The sequence below is a fragment of the Pseudorca crassidens genome, chromosome 3 (assembly GCF_039906515.1).
Source record: "Pseudorca crassidens isolate mPseCra1 chromosome 3, mPseCra1.hap1, whole genome shotgun sequence".
Taxonomy (NCBI): domain Eukaryota; kingdom Metazoa; phylum Chordata; class Mammalia; order Artiodactyla; family Delphinidae; genus Pseudorca; species Pseudorca crassidens.
In genome coordinates, this window is record NC_090298.1 from 40,492,392 (window position 1) to 40,511,914 (window position 19,523).

The following is a 19,523-nucleotide window of genomic DNA, read 5'->3' on the forward strand; positions in this document are numbered from 1 at the left end:
CCTTATTTCCTCTATTTGTTTCAAATTTTCTTTTTACATATTCTCTTATTGTATTTTCTTCAGCGTTAACACTGTATTTTTTGACATAAGAGGAAAACTATGGAAGGACATTCTGCAGTAATAGCAATCATAGTGCTGGTCATAATTTTCTCCATATTTTGAAAGTCTTTAATTCCTAGAAGAGCTGGATCTCATTGAATTAATGGTGTCATTCAGTAGAATGTAGCAGTTAATTGCCATGCATTGGCTACAGTTTTCTCCCTGACATCCTAGAGAGGTGAATTTAAGCAATCTTCAAAACATGAGAAAGTAAGATTCATTAATAAGGTTCAATAATATTTAATTATCTTAATATTAGTCCACGTTTATACGATACCAAACAGATGCATTTTAAGGGCAACTTCAGTGCCTTTTGGCAAGTTTTCTCTCCTAAAATAAGAACCAGAGCGGCACGCAAATGTAACATAGGACACTTAATTCAAAGATATTTTTTCACCATACTGAGGAGTGTATATGGTCTGAAACTCCAGTGTTAATTAAGGTTGAATATTAAATTTGGGTTCAAAATATTTTCTCTTTATAGACACATAAAGTTTCAGAAGGACAAGGGCCCTTCTAGGCTGGTAAATTATCTGTCTGCCTGGAATATGCCTGCCAGCCCTTTGAGCACAACCAGAGTCCCTGGGCACCTCTGAGAAGCTACTATCAGCCTCAAGGTTTGGGCCAATATGATAATCAAAGTCCTGATCTAACTGAAGTCAGCTGAGAGGGCTGTAGCCTCCCAGAGCACATCAATACCAAGCTCTGTACAAGAACCCCCAGGATTCTCCTCCAAGATTATGGCCCAACTGTGATTCATCCTCGTAATTAATTCAGGATATGGAAAGCCTAAAATCAGACGGACTTGTTAGAAAACACTCACAACCCCCAATCACCATCACCAATAATGTGGAGTCTAGGGGCTGAGAGCAGGGACAGAGAGAGGTCTTGTCTGCTTAAGTCAGGTGGTCCCACTGGTAACGCAGCATCCTCACCTTTGGGGAAGGAACGCTCACTTATGTAAGTATACAGTCAAAGCAGTGAGAGGTCAATTCACCTGGCAAGTTAGTAAGCCAGATTAAGAAAATGAAGCACTGGAGATGGAGGTTGGTTATTTTCCATTTGCTCCCCCTGTTCCCCAGATACATTTTCTGCCCTTTTCCACTCTGCTCTGTGTTCCAGGGAGCCTAACCCCTATAGATGGCATCACCCAGGTCCCCTTGCCCTCTGAGAGTTAGGCCAACAGGAGCCTTTGGCAGGATACTCAGAGCAGAGGAAGGGAGAAGGCAGATGTTCCCTGGTGCCCTCCCTGGTTCCTTCTCACCCTAGGTTCTATCTCCATCTCCATCTCCACCCCACCCCACCCCACTGGCTGCCTCCTTCTATTGGACACCCACCCCTTTCCAAGACTCCAGCTCTCACTGGTAATGCCATCTCCTTCATTTGTACCTGGAGGCCTAGGGGTGGGAATAATTTGTGATCAGACATGCCTTGCTGGTTTCCTCAGCCCTAACCACACATCTCTGCAAACTACCCCTTTATTGATTTCTATTTGAACTCCTACCTAGTTGTAGCTTCTATTATCTGCTGGGTGATGGCTGACAGAGATAAATACATTCATATGTACATACAAACATACATGCATACACACACACACGTACGTTTATGTGTGTGACCAGAAAGACCTCATTCCTCGTGAGTGAGGGATCTTTGATTTCTACAGAAAGAACCAGAAAAATTCCCTTGAAGGAGGTGAGACAGGGAAGGAAGGGATAGAAAAGGAGATAGAGGCAATTTCTTCCTTGTCTTAGTACACTTTTTTTTTAGTTCTTGATGTTTGATGTGTGTTTAAATAATAAGCAGATTCCACTTCAAATAAGGTAGATGTTTTCCCATCAAAGGAATTCTAATTCTCAAATCCTTCATTTAGATTAAGATCTAAACTAAATTACTTAATGTAGCAAATTAATATCAAAGGGCAAATCTCAATAAATTTTCTTCCAAGTCAAAAGTTTGTAACCTGCCCCAAATATAAGATTATTTAAAAGCTGTGCATCTATTTAGGTAGAACATGTGTTCTGGTGCTTCAACCACCTGTGTTACCCAAAAGGTAGAATAATATGTATTGCACACATACAGGCATCAATTTTTCACAGCATCATAAAATTTAAAAAACAGCCTGGGCAAGTATTTAAGAAATGTTAATATTTTTAAAAATCACTGAGTTCTTTGTTGAAACTCTTATTTATTGCTATTGGAAACCATATAATGTCAAGGTTTATTTCCTATCTGAATATATTCTAAGGTTTGCTTTATTTTATAAAAGCTTTCAAGAAAAATAATCAGTTCCCACATTACCAGTGAGAACTGAAAAATCTCATCACTGCTGCTATCGTCATTTCTTGAGGTTTTCAAATGCCACTTTTCATTCCAAAAGCTTATAATCTGATGTGCACAATGAACAGGAAACAGATGTGTCCTAGAGATTTACTCTAAATTTTGTGTATTTACTACAAACAGACAAAAATTAAAATACCAACTTAAAGCAAATTTTCTTTAAAAATTCTCTTTAAAATGTTCCCAGACTGTGAGTACACAGAATTAAAAAAAAACAAAACGGAGTTAGTTTTCAGTCTTGGCATGTCCATTTATTGTGTGGCTCCAAATTTCTGAAAACTAAAGTAAATTAGAGATATCTAGTCAGCCTTCCTAATCGGAAAATTGTGAAATTCAAGTAAAAGACTAAATGGGAAAAAATATAATAATAAATGGACAATTCTCAATAATTATAAACCCATACAAACAATAATTGTTAAGATTTCCTTCTGTGAATGTTTATGAAGTGTCATAACGCCTCTTAAATTTCAAAAGAAACTAAATCTTTGCAAACAATGATGAAAGACAGTTATCACTTAGAAGTCTGTGAAGCTGAAATGTAAAGGCAATAAAGGAGCAAAAGTATAAAATACTGCAAAGAGCCACATATATAACTAAGTAGGTAAGCGTTCTTAACCTCAGCCTGTGTTTCTGCAGAGACCAGTGTCATATTTTGATGATGTGCTAGGATGTGTGTGTTTGCATGTGGGTGCATGTGTGATTGCACACATGCTTATGGTTATACATGTGTTTTATATGTTAGGACACAATCATTCTCACTTAATTTACTCATTATTAGTTTTTGACTGGAGAACAGTCATCTTCCTTTTTTTTATTGTAAGAAAGTCTTGAGATTCCCCTAGATATAGTAATTTCGAGTCTCTCTTTTATTTTGTCAACTTTGAGTATCATTTAATTGCTTTATAAATAAGGGTTGAAAAAATTATTAAAGTAAGCAACTGGAGTTAATTACAAACTACAGTTGCTTATTATTTCCAGTATTTCTTCCTGTTTTCAATTTTAGGACATCTGACTTCATTAAGATAGTTATAAGCACAGATTCAATGACAGGGCTGAGAGCAAGTGGACAGCATTTCCCTGTAATGCCCGCTTTGCCCATGGTTTCATGTTGATATCTAGAGCATTTTCTCAATGAATATGCTCTATACCTTTTGTTTTCTACTTCATGGAAGCATGTATATTCTTTTTGTGATCAACAGAAATATTCTGGGTGAATTTTATATTGCCTACCACTTTGTTCTAATGAGTAGACACTGTTGAATCAGTGCCTCAACCAAATAGGAAACCAATCATTATCATTTAAATGAACAAACAGTATTTATTTTGAAGAAGTCTGGTGGTTTGTTTCTTCTGTTTTGTAATCATTGCCAGTATAGTACTTCATGTTGTTCTCTAAAACTCTTACATGCATCAGGTTGAGTACTGAAAAAGAACATAATATTTTTCACTTGTTCTTGCATCTATATGTATAGCAGCCAAATTGCTACAGAATATTTTGGACTACAATTTATAATCAAGCTTTTCTGCTGTAAAATCTCTACACATTACCAAAAAGCATAACAGGCAGCAACTGTGAATCACTGATTATTCCTGATATGCCAGTGTAGATACCTGGCCTAATCAGTTCTATCAAAAGGTAAAAAGAATCCATTTTTCATTAATCCTACTACTGTGCATGCAGACTAGGCCTCTGGGTATCTCCTCACTCACTGTGGTTTATTAGCAGGGTATTATTTTTTAACAGCTTTATTGAGATAACATAAAATTAACCCTTTTAAAGCATACAATTCCAGTGGTTTCTAGTATATTCACAGAGCTGTGCAACCATCCCCACTATCTAATTTTAGAACATTTTTGTCAACCTAAAAAAAGAATTCCCTTACATATTAGCAGTCATTCCTGATTCCTTTCTCCCTTCAGCCCCCGGAAACCACTTTCTTTCTTTACGGATTTGTCTATTCTGGACATTTCGTATAAATGGAATCACACAATATGTGGCATTTTGTGTCTGGCTTCTTTCACTTAGCATGTTTTCAAGGTTCACCCATGTTGAAGCATATATTAGTACTTTATTCCTTTTTATGGCTCAGCAATATCATAATATTTATCCACATTTTATTTATCCATTAATCAACACATGGACATTTGGGTTGTTACCACTGTTTGGTTATTCTGAATAATGCTACTATGAACATTTGTGTATAAGTTTTTGTGTGGATATATCTTCTCAATTCTCTTGGGTATTCTTAAACTGGCTGCACCATTTTGCAATCTATTGAGAGAGTTAATTTTTCCACATTCTTGCCAACACTTGTTATTGTCATAGCCTTCTTAGTGGGTGTGAAGTACTATCTCACTGTGGTTTTGATTTGAATTTCCCAATAACTAATGATGCTTAGCATCTTTTCATGTGCTTATTGGTTATGTTTATCTCTTCTTTATACAAATGTGTATTTATAGCCGTTGTCCATTTTTAAATTGGGTTATTTGTGGGGTTTTTTAATTGTTGAATTGTAAGAATTCTTTACGTATTCTGGGTACTAGACTCTTATCAGATTTATGATTTTCAAATACTTTCTCCCATCATGTAGGTTGTCTTTTTACATTCTTGATGGTGTCATTTGAAGCACTAAAGTTTTATGTTTTAATAAAGTCCAACTTATCTATTTTTTCTTTTATTACTTATGCTATTGGTGTTGTATCTAAGAAACCTTTGCCTAATTCAAGGTCATGAAGATTTGCTACTATATTTCTAAGAAGTGTTTTATAGTTTTAGCTCTTACATTTAGGTTTCTGACACATTTTAAGTTAATTTTTGTGTATGGTGTAAGGAAACTTCCTTCACTCCCTCACGACTGTCTCCTGTTTCGTTAAATAGATATTTTTCTAATATACCATGGTAATTCCCTTGTTATTTCTCTTACATATTTTTTAGTTATTTTCTTCATGTTATCCGGTGATTACAATCAACATCTTAAAACAATCTAGTTGGGATTAATTTCAATAGTATACAAAAACTTTGCTCCAATATAGCCCCATTCCCTCTCTGCTTTTGTACTACAATTGTTATACAAATTACATCTTATTAATTGTAAGCTCAACAACACAGTTTTTACAATTATTATTCTACAAAGCTACTTTTAAATATGATAAAAGAAACAAAATGCATTTGTATTCTCTTTCACAGTTACAAATGTAATTACCTTTACTGGTGTTCTTTATTTCTTCAGGTGAATTTGAGTTACTGTCTAGTGTCTTCATGTAAAATGAAGGACTCCTTTAGTATTTCTTGTAGGGAAGGTCTGCTAGCAATAACTCATCTCAGTATTTCTGTATTAGGGAATATCTAAATTTCTCTATCTTTTTTGAAGGATAGTTTTGCTGGACATGGTTAATAGCCTTTTTCTTTCAGAAATTTGAAAATGTCATCCTACTCTATTCTGGCCTTCATGATTTCTGAAAACAAGTAAGTAATATTATTAAGAATCCCTTGTATATGATGAATACAGTAAGTCCCCTCCATATGAACCTTCAAGTTGTGAACTTTCAAAGATGTAAACGTACATTTGCATGTCCAATCACGTAAGTTAGTTCAGGTGTCTGGCGTACCTTGTCACGTGAGTGCATCCTCTACAAGTGGTTGTGTACTTTACTGTACAGTACTGTATGGAGTACAGTAGTACAGTATCTTTATTTCAAGCCCAGGATGTCCAGAAGCAAGCATAAAGCAGTGGTGATGTAGCTGGTACTACTTAAGAAGCACCAAGCAATAATGATGGAAACAAAAGTGAAAATAATTGAGAGTGGAGCGAGGCAAAAAGATGGTAGACATCGCTCATCCTTATAACATGAATTGTGCAACCATTGGCACGATTCTAAAGAACAAGGACAAGATCATGGAACGTGTGAAGCCTGCTATGCCGGTGATGTTGACAATAACATCAAAGAAGCATGGAAAAGTGATGGAGGAGATGGAGAAACTTCTCAGTGTGTGGATGCAGGATCAGCATCAGCGTTGAGTCCCGCTCAGCTTAATGCTGATTCAAGAGAAAGCTAAAAGCCTTTATGAAGCTGTGAAGAAGAAACACGGCAAAGAATCAGAGGACTCATCTTTTAATGCCCGCCATGGCTGGTTTCACCGGTTCAAGGCCAGAACCTTGAACCTTCACAATGAAAAAGTAAGCGGTGAGGCAGCGAGTGCTGATACAGTATTGGCCTGGGAATTTCCTGAAACACTTTGAGAAATTATTGATGAAGGAGTGTATTTACCCGAGCAGGTTTTTAATGTGGATGAGACAGGACTGTACTAGAAGAGGATGCCAGACTGAAGTTACATCAGTAAGGAGGAAAAGTTGATGCCAGGCTATAAAGCAACAAAGGATAGGCTAACTCTGCTGTTTGGTGGCAATGCTTCCAGTGATAGGAAGCTAAGCCTCTCTTAGTTTATCATTCAGAGAACCCAAGAGTCCTTAAAAACACAGCCAGGGGCTCTCTTCCTGTTGTGTGGAAGATTAACCCCAAAGCCTGGGTTGTTACATGGGCCATTTTCCAGGACTGGTTTTTCCACCACTTTATCCAGAAGATAGAGAAATATTGCTTGGAAAAGGACGTCCCATTCAACATTCTTCTGCTGCTCGACAATGCTCTGGGCCACCCCCCTTTCATGGACGACTTTCATTCCAATGTCAAAGCAGTGCATCTGCCCCTGAATATTATGTCACTCATCCAACCTATATACCAGGGAGTTATAGGGACTTTTAAGAAAAGTTATTTACGTCACACTTTTCGTCAGGCAGTAAAGGCGAGTGATGAATCAGGAACCTTGTGACAATTTTGAAAGGACTATTACACCTACAAGGACATAAAAAACATTGACTTTGCTTGGCGTGAGGTTACGGCCGTCACCATTGATGGGGTTTGGAAGAACATTTGCCTGCAGCTTGTTTATTATTTTTGTGGATTTGAGAAGGTGGATGAGGAGTCCAAAGAGGTCTTCAGCCACTTAGTGACCCTCAGTGAGAAGCTGGAGCTAGATCTGCAAGAGGATGACTTCATTGAACTCCTTGCTGCACAACACAAGGAGCTTATTAATGAAGACCTGATGGAATTGGAAACCCAGAGAAAGGACAAAGAGAGAAAAGAGGAAGAAGTAACTGAAGAACCAAAGAGATTCACAATACAGGAAATGGCAAGGGGATTTTCTTTATTTGAGGAGGCACTGTTAGTTTTTGACGCACAGGACCTGAACGTAGAACAGTACACGAAGGTTGCAGCAGCCATTCAGAACGCAATCCAATGTTACCGTGTCATCTATGACAAGAAAAAAAGAGCTACTACCCAGATAACACTGGATTGTTTTTTCAAGAGGGTAGATAGAATTGATTCCAGCAAGAAATCAGAATCTGGGCCGTTAATGTCAGGCATGAGTGAAATTGCAGCTTGCCCTCCGTCTCCTATTGCTAATGATCCTTCAGCTCTACCATCTCCCACCTCCTCTCCCTCCTCCAGTCAGTAAATCTTCTTGCCTGTTCACTCAATGCCAGCCCCTGGATGCCAGCTGTTGTACTGTACTACTGTACTTTTCAAGGTACTGTACTGTAAGATTAAAAGTGTTTTCTTTATTTTGTGCGTTTATTATATATTATGTTTGAAAAGTATTATAAACCGATTGCAGTACAGTACTATGTAGCCAATTGTGTTAGTTGGGTACCTTGGCTAACTTCGTTGGACTTATGAACACACTCTCAGAATGGATCTCGTTCGTATGTAGGGTACTTACTGTACTTTTATTTGCTGCTTTCTTTATTCTCTTTTTCTTTGGCATTGAACAGTTTGACTATGATGAATCAAGGTGTAGATCTCTGGATTTTTTCCTAGTTTGACTCATCAAGCTTTTTGAATATGAATGTTAATATTTTTCACCAAATATTGAAAGTTTTCAGGCATTATTTCTTCAGATATGCTCTCTGGACTCTCTTCTTGCTCTCCTCCTTCTGGGACTTCCATCATGAGGATGTTGGCACACTTGGTGGTGTCCCACAGGTCTCTGAGGCTCTATTTATTTTTCTTTATTTTATATTTGTTGTTATTGTTCTGTTCCTCAGACTGGATAATCTCTTTAAGTTCACTGATTCTTTCTTCTGCCAGTTCAAATCTGCTATTGAGCCCTTTTAGTGAATGTTTTATTTCAGCTATTATATTTTTCAATTTCATAATTCCTAATTTTTAATAACATCTATCCTTTATTGATCCTCTATATTTAATGAGACATCATTCTCATACTTTAATTCTTTAGACACGGTTTCTTTGATTCTTTGAATAATACATTTTATAGCTGATTTAAAGGTTTTTTCTAGGAAGTCCAACATTTAGGATTCCTAAGGGATGGTTTCTATTGTTGCTTTTTTCCTGTGTTTATGTGTCATTTTTGGTTGAAACTGGACATTTAAAATATTATAATATGGCGGTTCTGCAAACTACCTCACTTTCTAGGGTCTGTTGTTATTGTTGCTGCTGCTGCTGTTGCTGCTACTGCTGCTGTGTGTATTTGCTGAGTGATTTTCCTAGACTAATTCTGTAAAGTCTGTGTTTTTTATGGCTACTGAAGTCTCTGGTTGGTTAGCTTAATAGTCACTTAATGATTAAATACAGACTTCTGTTTAATACCTTGAAACATCAAGTCTCCCAGCCTTTGCTGAAGGGCTCTCTCTGCATGTTAGGGTTCATCTTCAATGCTCCACTGGGCAGTTTACAATTCTGCCTTAGCCTTTGCTTCCTGACTGCACAGATTCAAGGTCAGCCAGAGGTGAGAGATTAGAGTCTTCTCAGGTGTTTCTGGAGCATACAAATAGACCTGCACAAGCACATGTCCCATATTCTCAGAAATATGTAGAACTTTTTCAAAGTTCTCTATGAACATCTTATTCTCTAGTTTTTTCTTTTGCATTTTCATCAGCCTCTTGTTAGCCCTGACTGGTATTGCTGCTTCAAGCCACTGTTGTGTGAAACGATGGCCAATGATTTTTTTTTTTTTTAACAAATGCCTTTGGAATAGGTTTACTTTCACAGAGCTAGCTCTGAGTCAAGGCAAATAAAGACAAATCTTGAGAATGGAACTTTTCAGGAAATTGCCATTCAGGTCAAATAGTAATGATTCTCTTGGGTTAGGGATTTTGGGGAGGTCCAAACCTGTTCTGCCACATACAGTGGCTGCTACACTGCCAATTTTCAGTTACTCTAGTTGTGAGGCCATTTGCTTTCAGAATACCACAGAGCTGGGACGAAGGGGATGGAAATAGGGAAAATTAACATGCCACAGAGTTTGCTGTTTTTTTAAGGTTCAGTTGTTTTTCTTAATTAAAAAAAAAAATTGCAACTCTTTGTTTAATTCCAGAATGTGGAATAAGTTGATTTTGACAATTTTTGCCAAAGTTCTCATGGCCTTTATGAAGGAGCAGAATTTCTGAGATACTTACTCTATAATTCTAGAAATACTTCTCCCTTCTTGTTTGTTTGAATATTGCACAAACATGCCTATTACTATAGTTCACACAAAATGAGTTTTTCATTAAGACATTTTCATGGAATAAAAATACCATTTTTACTCAGAAGAGTTAACTTTGATCACCACAAAGCAGAAAATTCTGATTCACTTTCCGTAACTTCTAGTGTTATAAAATACAACAATCTCAAAACTAAGTATTATGGAGATGATAAGGAAAATCTAAATATTGTTACTCTAGGTAGATTGAATTTATATCAAAATATCTTATTCTACTTGTATTTGTATGTTTTTGGCAGGGTGGTTATTGTAAAAATGAGTTATAAGATCGTAAGAGATTAACATTCTTTGTAGTCGTTCTAGGCCCTGTTCCACCACCTCAGGATCCACCAATTTCTCTGCATTCTTATATCCTTTACAACTCTTTTTTCATCCAAGGAGTTCAACACTTTCTGTAGATCTTATTTAAAGGAAAATTCATTCTTTTGGTCATATATTCTTCCTTTTTTTTTTTCTCAGCAAGCATTAAATTTAAAAAACTTTCAAAAGTCATTCCCAGGAAAAAACAAAAGAGAAGAAAACACTGAATTACTTCTCTGTATATTAGGGGCTTGAGAGAGAAATTTAGTCTCATAAAAATAGTTTCCTCATTTCAGTGATTATGGAATTCTCCCCTGCAATATACACATATAATTGTTTAATTAACCTTATCATTTCTTTTTTAGCCTTACTAATACACTTAATATTACAATTACTTGTCCCATTACATTTTATGGCTCAGATACATTTAGCCATAAGTCCACAGTAGGTACTTTAAACTCTTGTGCCTTTGTAGCACATTTGGACCAAAATGAAAGAAAAATCAGGGCAGATCCTGGTATTTATGGTCTTAGTTTTGAATTTTCTAAGCCTTCTGGTTCCAACCTTGATCCACAATGCTTCCGTCTTCATTGCTTACTCACACTTGACTGTTCCTTCTTGCTTTACCCCGGCAACTTTAGTGGCTTTTAACTCAAAATCTCTGGCTCCATCCTCTTGGCTGCCCACAGTTTCCTTTCCTGGAGGGGGATCAACTAGTCATGGCTATCTTTCATGAAAAGCCCCACACCTCCTCTTTCAGGGAAGGGCCTTTAAAAGCAGTCCTCACCCCACAGAACAAAGACTTGGATGATTAGGAGTTCATGGCTGCCTTCATTCCATTGATCTACTTTGGGACCAAAAAGATTAAAATGGCCAATATTGGTAGTATATCTTTACTAATATTTAAATGTGTATTATATGGTGTCCAACTGGAGTATTTAAAACTTCTTTTAGGCATCATGATAAGTGGCTTCATTTTCATCTTCTTCAAACTTTAAAAGAACCACCGAATATTACTCTTCTAGGCTATCCGTGTTGTTTTGTCAGACAAATGTCCACCTTTATCCTAATAGTGCATGTAATTGTATTTATCGATAATAAATAACAATAAATTTCCTTAAGGAAGGCACTGCATAAAAATTTAGGGGATAAAAGTTTCACAGTGTGCTTCATGGCTTTCATATATTTCATCTCCTCTAATATATTTCAAAATTAGATCAAATGAAGCCACTTCAGGAAACAAATAAGAGAAGAAAATTAGAGTAAAAAACATGTTTGAATATGTCACTCAGAACTATGAAAATATTCTATGCTTATAAGAATTCCATATTCCTTGGCATCCTTCCAAGATTCTTTCACATCTGGTCACAACCTCACTTGCCTTTCCTAACTTCTATTCCATTCTATTCATCCATTTCATGCTGCCTGTGTCTAGAATGACCATGACCCTTCTTCCATCTATGAAACCTTTGCCCATTTCCTGCAAGGCTAAATTCCAGTGCCACCATCTCTTTGAAACTCTGTCTTTTTCCTCCCGTTGACTTTACCCTCTATTCTAGGGTTCATCAGATGCAATTAGAAATATCTTTCTATGCATATATTTAGGTAGCTTGTGAATTTTCTTGAGGGTAGGGCCACACACTTCAACATCTCTGAATCTGCAGGACCCAGAAGACTTCCTGCTGCACAGAACTAATTCCATAAATGTTGGAATGAATGAATTACATGAGGGCAGATGTTTGCAGGCAATAAAAATGACTAATTGACTGTCTTGATATAGATTATAGTCTAGTAAAGCAGATGAAAAATAGCCACATAATTTGTAAAATAATTTACTTATTATTTCAGAGCCAAATAATAGACACTCTTTCTCTTGATGTATTTATTTTTATACATACATATCTAGTGACCCAGTCCTATTATAAGAAACACCTAACTTCCTGGTTTGATGACTAACTTATCATTTACTTGCTATAATCCTGGGACTTTAGAGTCCATCTCTGATTTAACTTCTTAGAAACTGGCTAAAGAAAAATATTTAAATCAAGTTGCTCAAATAATTCTAGAATTGCCTAATATCTTAAAATATAATTAACTCACATTTCAAATTAAGGGATCCAGCAACACAGCTAAAATGTTACTGCTCCTGAGTACTGGTTATTCTGAGTCAGAGAGTGCCACAAAGTGAATATTCCTGCCAGGGCACCACCCCGGCACTCCCTCTCCCACTGTAGTCTTACTGTCTCACTTATGTTGAAGTCTGCCAAGAAGTTTTAGAGAAGTTTCCTACAGTGTTAAGATCTGTCCCTCACCAGGATTCTGAAGTCAGACTTTTTTCATAAGTACCCATTGCCCAAATGTCTTTGGACCAGGTTTCTGGCACAGACTTGTCCAGGAAATAGAGCGGGAGGAATATCTATTTTATGTTTTACGTGAAAAAACATTCACACAAGAACATTGCACAATAACAACAAAAAAGATTGGTTGGTGATGAAGTTCAAGCCCCACATCATTGTCATCATACATACAACTTTATTTTGGCCAGAGAAGAAGCAATCATGGGTTCTTAAGTTGAAGCAGCAACAACTAATGTGGTAATTTCACAAGACTGCTTGATTTAAGAGGCTTAAAATGAAACACATGAATGTTAGAATTGAGAACAAAACTGCTTATTTTCTGTTCCTACCTACAAGTGAAAGAAATTAATGGACAGCAGATTTTCAGTAGAAAAACAACTGTTCTACCCATTTTTGCCTCTGCAGAACATAGCCCTGGAGTCTGATACATAGCAGGAACTCAAAAATTATTGAACTAGATTAAGCTGCCCATATGGGTTAGCGCCGTGAGTTAGTATCATTGTCTTGGAGTGCATTACCCTGAATACATACATAGTAAATTTTAAAATCTGAATCATCGTGAAATCTTTGTAAAAACAGAAGCAGCTCAGGACAATACCACCTACCCTAGAATCCTCAGAGTCAAAGAGGGAGAATGAAAGCACACTTTGAGGATACCTTAAAATGTATTTGAGACCTCACGTTTAACTTTTCAAAACACATCATTTTGTATTTTTCTTATAAAAATGTTATTTTAACATACAGTAGTTTAAAAATTATTTATTATTAAGTAAAAGTGACACCACCCTCCTACCCAGATGGGGATATCTTATTTATGCTGTGGCCTTGGGAATCCATGATTGTACTACCAAAGAACCCTAGCTTACACCAGAAGCAGAACTCTAGACTCTCTTTTATTTGCAACCCCTTAATGAATTTTTTCTTCTCTTGTTAAAAAAATAATAAGAATAATCTTTTGACAGCCAGCTAATTTGAAAAGCAAACCCTTGCTAATGTCATAAAAGTTTCTGATATCTTAACGTATACCCATTTTATAGGGGTATCTTCAAGATAATTTCCTAATCCAAAGTAAATATTCTGAAGGTGAAGATTCTAGAAACAATAATAGGAATTGATGGAAATGTTTTTAGCCAATCACTAAAGTTCCCTTTCTGATGCTCATCCAATTACATCACTTCCTATAGAGCCCACCACACAGAGGCCCCACCCTATGTTTCCACTGTCAATCTAATACTAATTCTCCTACTACTGGGAAGAATGATTCATTTCTACTAAGCATTTACTGTACTTTAGGCATTGTGCTAAATGCTTTGTAGGCTTCTCTCATTTAATCTTCACAACAATCTTCAGAAGAAGGCAATATTTTCATCCTCATTTTCCTTCTGAGAAAACTGAGGCTTAGCGACACTAGATAATTTTTCCCAAATCACACAGCTACCACCTGGAACCATGGTGGTTCCAGGACTTGAATCCATGCAGTCTAACTCCAGAACCTACCATAATCTTTCTCATTATATTAGATTAGCTCCAAGGAGAATACTTTGGAATGACGTATCTGTTTCTCTTTTTGAGATTATTGGTCAGTAACCCCAATTACTTTTGCCTCATTTCATAGACTCTACTTTCCAAATTCTTAATCAGTTCAGCCTCTAACCTCTCAGTGTACTTTTAATTTTCACCCATATTTCCAAACTCTAAAAGAGATCTGATCAGATTAGGTCTCACTTAAAATCGGAAAGTATACAGTATAAAGTCTAGGGCTTAGCATTAGCCATCAAGTGACCTTATTTCATTACTAGTTTGTGACCACAGCTTTTATCTTCTCTAAGTCTCAGTTCACTCAATGGCATGTCTTTCTGTTAGTCAGGATAAAACTGGTTAAGAAAATAGGTTTCCTGACACTGATTTGTGTTTAGATTTATTGAAATTCAGAAAATGAACACTTATTCTAAATTTACTTCTCCAGCAATACTTTTCTACATCTGCATTGATTTGACATGAAGAAGATTAATAAATACAGCCATAAGATTCATAACACATATGAAAATTAACTTCAGCCACAGCACTGGTTGTCACCATTAGTTTGTAAATCTTAGAGGAGATTTTTAAAATATTTAAATTCACAGTATTTATTAACGCTCCCAAAGAAAGGTAAAGTTCACTGTAGTGAACTACAGTAACTACAGCCTTGATTATAAGTATGTTTTAATCCTACTTTATTTCAATAAGATATAATTTTACAATTTCTCTTTTCATTTTTTATAATTTAATATACTGCAATTTTCTATAATTCCATATACATACATGCATGTGTATATATGTGTACATATATGTATATGCACACATAGACACACACACATACACTATTACCTGTTTTTGAAAACTCTGAGCAATTTGGAGAAATATTTTTAGGAAAATATGATTTTTTAACGTCTAAGCGTAAGTCAATTAATCAGAATTTACTGATTATTGTGCAAAGCCCTTTGGGTCATACTGAGAAGCATAAGACATAAATGAAACTAGAGACAGAGAGGTGAGATATACACAGGAAAGGCATTCTGTGGCAGAGCTTTCCCAGACAGGGGAGCAGCAGGAAGCACATTGATGATATCAAGTTAATGAAGATGGAGAGACTGGAAAGCCAAACTGGGGTACTGAGAGCACTGAATGCAGGCAAAGGAGCCCAAGTAAAGCCAAGTGGGACTGAACAGTGTCCCAACACAAGGCAATTTTTCTAGAGACTTATTTCTGCAATTTTGAAGACAGGACTAAGAAATGAAAATATGAGAGCTAGAAACAGGCGGAAACAGGGTTTTTAAAATACTTACTAAGTAGTGAATCACTTCAAATTCATAAATTAGAAGAACAATTCTTTGGCGGATAGGTCCTTTTCTGAGATTTGATGGCCTTCAACCTTTCACCTCTGCCCACCCTACTTCTGATCTTCATTAAACTTTTAAAATTTTGTCTTCTCCAACTTTTAGTCCCTGCAATCTTCTATTTGGCAATCTATTCAATCATTCTTGTGGTTTTCCTCTCTGCCCTTCCCTTGGATTCTCTGTACTGTGTCACCTGTACTGTGTTCCAGGCAATGAGTCCTCCTTTGGGTGGCACTCTTGTCCTGCCTAGCCCTAGACCTGCTAGACAGAAACTTTCAGTTAGTAATTAGTTGAATTGAATTGAATCGAATGGAGTTGCATAGAATTGAGTCCCTCCACCACCTGTAAACACAAATCCACTCATCCACTCCTTCCCCTTCTTTGAAATTCTCAAAACCACTAAAACACAGCTGATTTTATTAAAAACAGCAAGTATTCGGTCAAGCTAACATGTAGTTGTGGCTCTTGACTCAAAGGATGTACAACTCACAAGACAAGGGAAGCATTGCAAACTCCTAAGTGGCCTGGGTCTCCCAGCGTTTTGATGGGCCAACTTATCTTCCCAATTCTCAGTTCCCCAGAGTAGTGGGAGCGAGGAAGGAGGGAGTAACATGCAACCGACTTAATGCACTCTTACTTATAAAAGTCTGTAGCAACAAGAAATAAAACAGTGCCCTAAATTCTTTATTAGATTCAACTTCCAGTGTACAAACATCCTAATTCAGATTAAACAAAATAGCCCACACACATTCCATTTCTAACGAGACTGTTTTCCTCCCTTCCTTCCCCTCCCGCTTCCCTCTTGCATTTCTTTCTTTCTTGTTTTCCCCCAGTCTTGGTTCTCCTTTCCCCCAGCTGATCACAGTCTTCCCAAAGAAAAGCCTCCCTGTGACCACAAATCGCCATAAAGGAAGGAAACCCTCCATAAGTGAAAGCCAAGCCCTCAGCGGGGCGTGTCGGGGTGGACGCCCCCACCCACTATTAGTGTGAGAAGGCTGGACAGCGAAGTTCAAGTGTCCACAGGAGAGGCACGGGGGTTACCAGATCTGCTCACTTGCATAAACGGACCTATCCCTTCTGCGCAATCGGACCCCAGGAAAGCAGCCTCCCTTTAAGGGCCTAGGAGCACGGCACTTTGAAAGTGCCCTCCTTGCCCAGACCCCGGGAGAAGTGAGGGGTGCGAAGGCGGAGCCACTGGGCTGGAGACACCCTCCGAAGGTCCGGCCCTCGGCTGCGTTCCTACTACCTTAGGGAGTTGGCGCGGGGAGCGGAATCACCCTGTCAATGAAAGGCAGATGTCCCTTTAAGGTTTGCTTCGCAGCTCGTGGACTTTAGCCTAAACAAGGACCCGCGAAGCTGGCTTTATTTGTCCATGTCTCGGACAGAGCCTGGGAGGCTGCCAGTGGGATTTCAGAGACCAAGAGTGCGAACGGCGGGGAGATGTGGCAATCCCTTTGGGATGCGAGAAGCGTGAATCGAACTTAGAGGGGCTGGTCGAAAACACAGGAAATCGCTGTACTGCTCCCAGGCGCCGGGGCCAACGGGGCCAGCGACTGAGACCCACGGCGGCGGGCGGAGTGGCCCAGAGCAACGCGGCTCCAGCGCGTGGTTTCGCCGAGTCCTTCCCTCCGATCCAGTGCGTCCCCCGGGCGCTGCAGCCGCTCCAATTATGGACCCCCGGCGCCGCGCCAGCCCAGGGATCGCTGTCGCCTGCTGCTGGCTCCTCACCGGTGAGTGACCCTGCTTTTCTCTGAGCATATCCTGAGCTCGAGACTCGAGACTAGGGGCTTAAAGTGGGGAGGGAGGCATGCAGAGCTTCGGCCCGGAGGGGAGAACGGAGCGCGGATCCACTTTCCGGCGCTCCAGGTACTCTGGGCAGGTTGGAGTACAGAAAGCAGTTTCTGCGTTTGGGTTTTGTTATGAATTACGTTTGATGTCGTTTCAAAACCTTCCACCCCAATGTTAGGCGGGAGCAGTGCTGAAAACTTTACAAGGTGGAACTGACTTTTCAAATTAAAGTTGTTTTGACAATATACGTGGTATTTTAGGACTTTGCTGATAGCTTCTACCTTCCTTTTCTTTTCTTTTCTTTTTTTTTTTTTTTTGAGGGAGGTAACTATCGGGCACCTGATTTATAATATGCAAAGTTCCTACCCTCAGGTTGCTCAAGAGTGGGTATTATTCATTTTCTTGCTGTCAGATACTCAAGATATTTTCTGCTACAAAATGAGGAAAGGGAAGAATGCAAGGTGAAGTTGCCTCTTGTCTCGAAATGATGTTTCTGTGTTAAGACCCAGGAGAAGGAACCTATTGAAATTGAGGAAGGAATAGTGAACATTTACTTTGTAAATATCACACAGCCGACTAAATTTTTAAATGCAAAATATCGTATTGTTACTTGTGCATAAACAGATATCTTTCAGGAGAGACAAACACAGTGGAGATGCAAAGTTACGTTCAATTTAGAAAAAAGGTTGAATCGTAGCATTTTCTAAGATTTTCCAAATGATTAACCCGTGGTCAGATCTTTTTTACCAGTTACTGACTGAGAGGGAAAAGTTGCAAGGGTGAAAGAAAGAGAAGGCAGATAGGGTGAAGCTTTGTGTGAAAAGGGCCAATAATCCAAACAGTGGCAACTTCTGAACCACTTTACAGCCAGTGAATGGTTGACCTTATCAGCCACCGTCACTACCCTTTACATGTGTTTGACCTATGACTCCTCTCCAGCTCAAATTTTTTGGAGGTTGTTTGCATTATTTTCTTGTTGTTGTGCAAAATATGAATGGTTTACTAACTACTCAAGTTGTACCTTTTTCATTTTACTAAATAAGCAGTCACTAATGCAGAAATGATCAAACGAGGTCTGCATATCCTCTAAAAAGACAATGAAACTTGAAAAAACAGAAACAAATTATAATTTCTTATACATATATATATATATATTTTAAATTCAACTACTTTATTTCCCCATGCCTAAAACAGCCACAAGTTGTATACTGTGGGTTTTCTGCAATTGTTGGGGGGTAATAAACCTTGCTAAATCCAAGAAGGAACTTAAAGGAAAATAATGCATACACGTTTCTAAATTACATTTAATTCTCTTTTGTGTGTGTATATATGTATTATATCTATATCTATACACATATTATTCAATCATATTGAAATTTAGAGTTTAAAGTTATCTCAGAATCAACAGGTTCCTTATATGTGCTATATTTATGCCCATTTCACAACACAATAAGGATCTGAAATTTGACTTCTTCCTTTCCTTTGTTGGTTACCCTGTCAGTCCTCATGTTGTCAGCTTCCTAACAAACTTCTCATCAATTCATAGAGTCCACAACTAATCTGGGGTCTTATCACCATACCCACCCTTGCACAGTACTGCAGAACTCATCATCTTGTCTTCATTCTGAACTTAACCTCTAATTCATCTTCCTAATACATAATTTTCATTATACCTTAGTCTTTAGTCAAAAATCTTTGGCGGTTCTTTGTTATCTTTCAGATAAAATCGAACATTCTCAACTGACCTTTCAGGGTCTGCCCTAATCCAGCACCCTCTGTCTCCTACTATGCCTCTATCAGTTTCCTATTACTGTTGTAAAAAATTGCCACAGATTTACTGGCTTAAAACAAGACAAATTTACTATCTCACAGTTATGTGGGTCAGAAGCCTCACTAGGCTAAAATCAAGATGCAAGCAGGGCTGCATCTCTTCTGGAGGCTCTAGGGGAGAATCCATTTTCAGGCCTTTTCCAGATTCTAGAGGCAACATGCATTCCTTGGCTTGCAGCTCCACTTTTCATCTTCAAAGCCACCAAAGTAGCTTCTTCAAATCTTTTCCTGTGACTCTGCTTCATCATCACATCTCCTTCTTCTCTGACTCTGACCTTATTTCCTTCCTCCTATTAAAATCCTAATTACTTTGGGCTCACCTGAATAATCCAGGATAACCTCCCCATATCAAGATTCTTAATATAATCATAT

General features: G+C 37.9%; 1 protein-coding gene and 1 long non-coding RNA gene across 2 annotated transcripts in view; both read left to right on the forward strand.

Moving 5' to 3' along the window:
• LOC137221276 (uncharacterized) overlaps positions 1-17,018 on the forward strand; it is a 49,121-nt gene extending 32,103 nt beyond the window's left edge. The window contains exon 3 of the long non-coding RNA XR_010941958.1: positions 16,367-17,018. This is a non-coding gene — a long non-coding RNA (uncharacterized lncRNA). The remainder of the gene's footprint in view (positions 1-16,366) is intronic.
• A 39-nt stretch (positions 17,019-17,057) lies between these two features.
• ITGA1 (integrin subunit alpha 1) overlaps positions 17,058-19,523 on the forward strand; it is a 171,724-nt gene continuing 169,258 nt past the window's right edge. Inside the window, exon 1 of the mRNA XM_067730653.1 lies at positions 17,058-17,263. Within this exon, the coding sequence (XP_067586754.1) occupies positions 17,203-17,263 (61 nt within the window). The 5' untranslated portion in view covers positions 17,058-17,202. The remainder of the gene's footprint in view (positions 17,264-19,523) is intronic.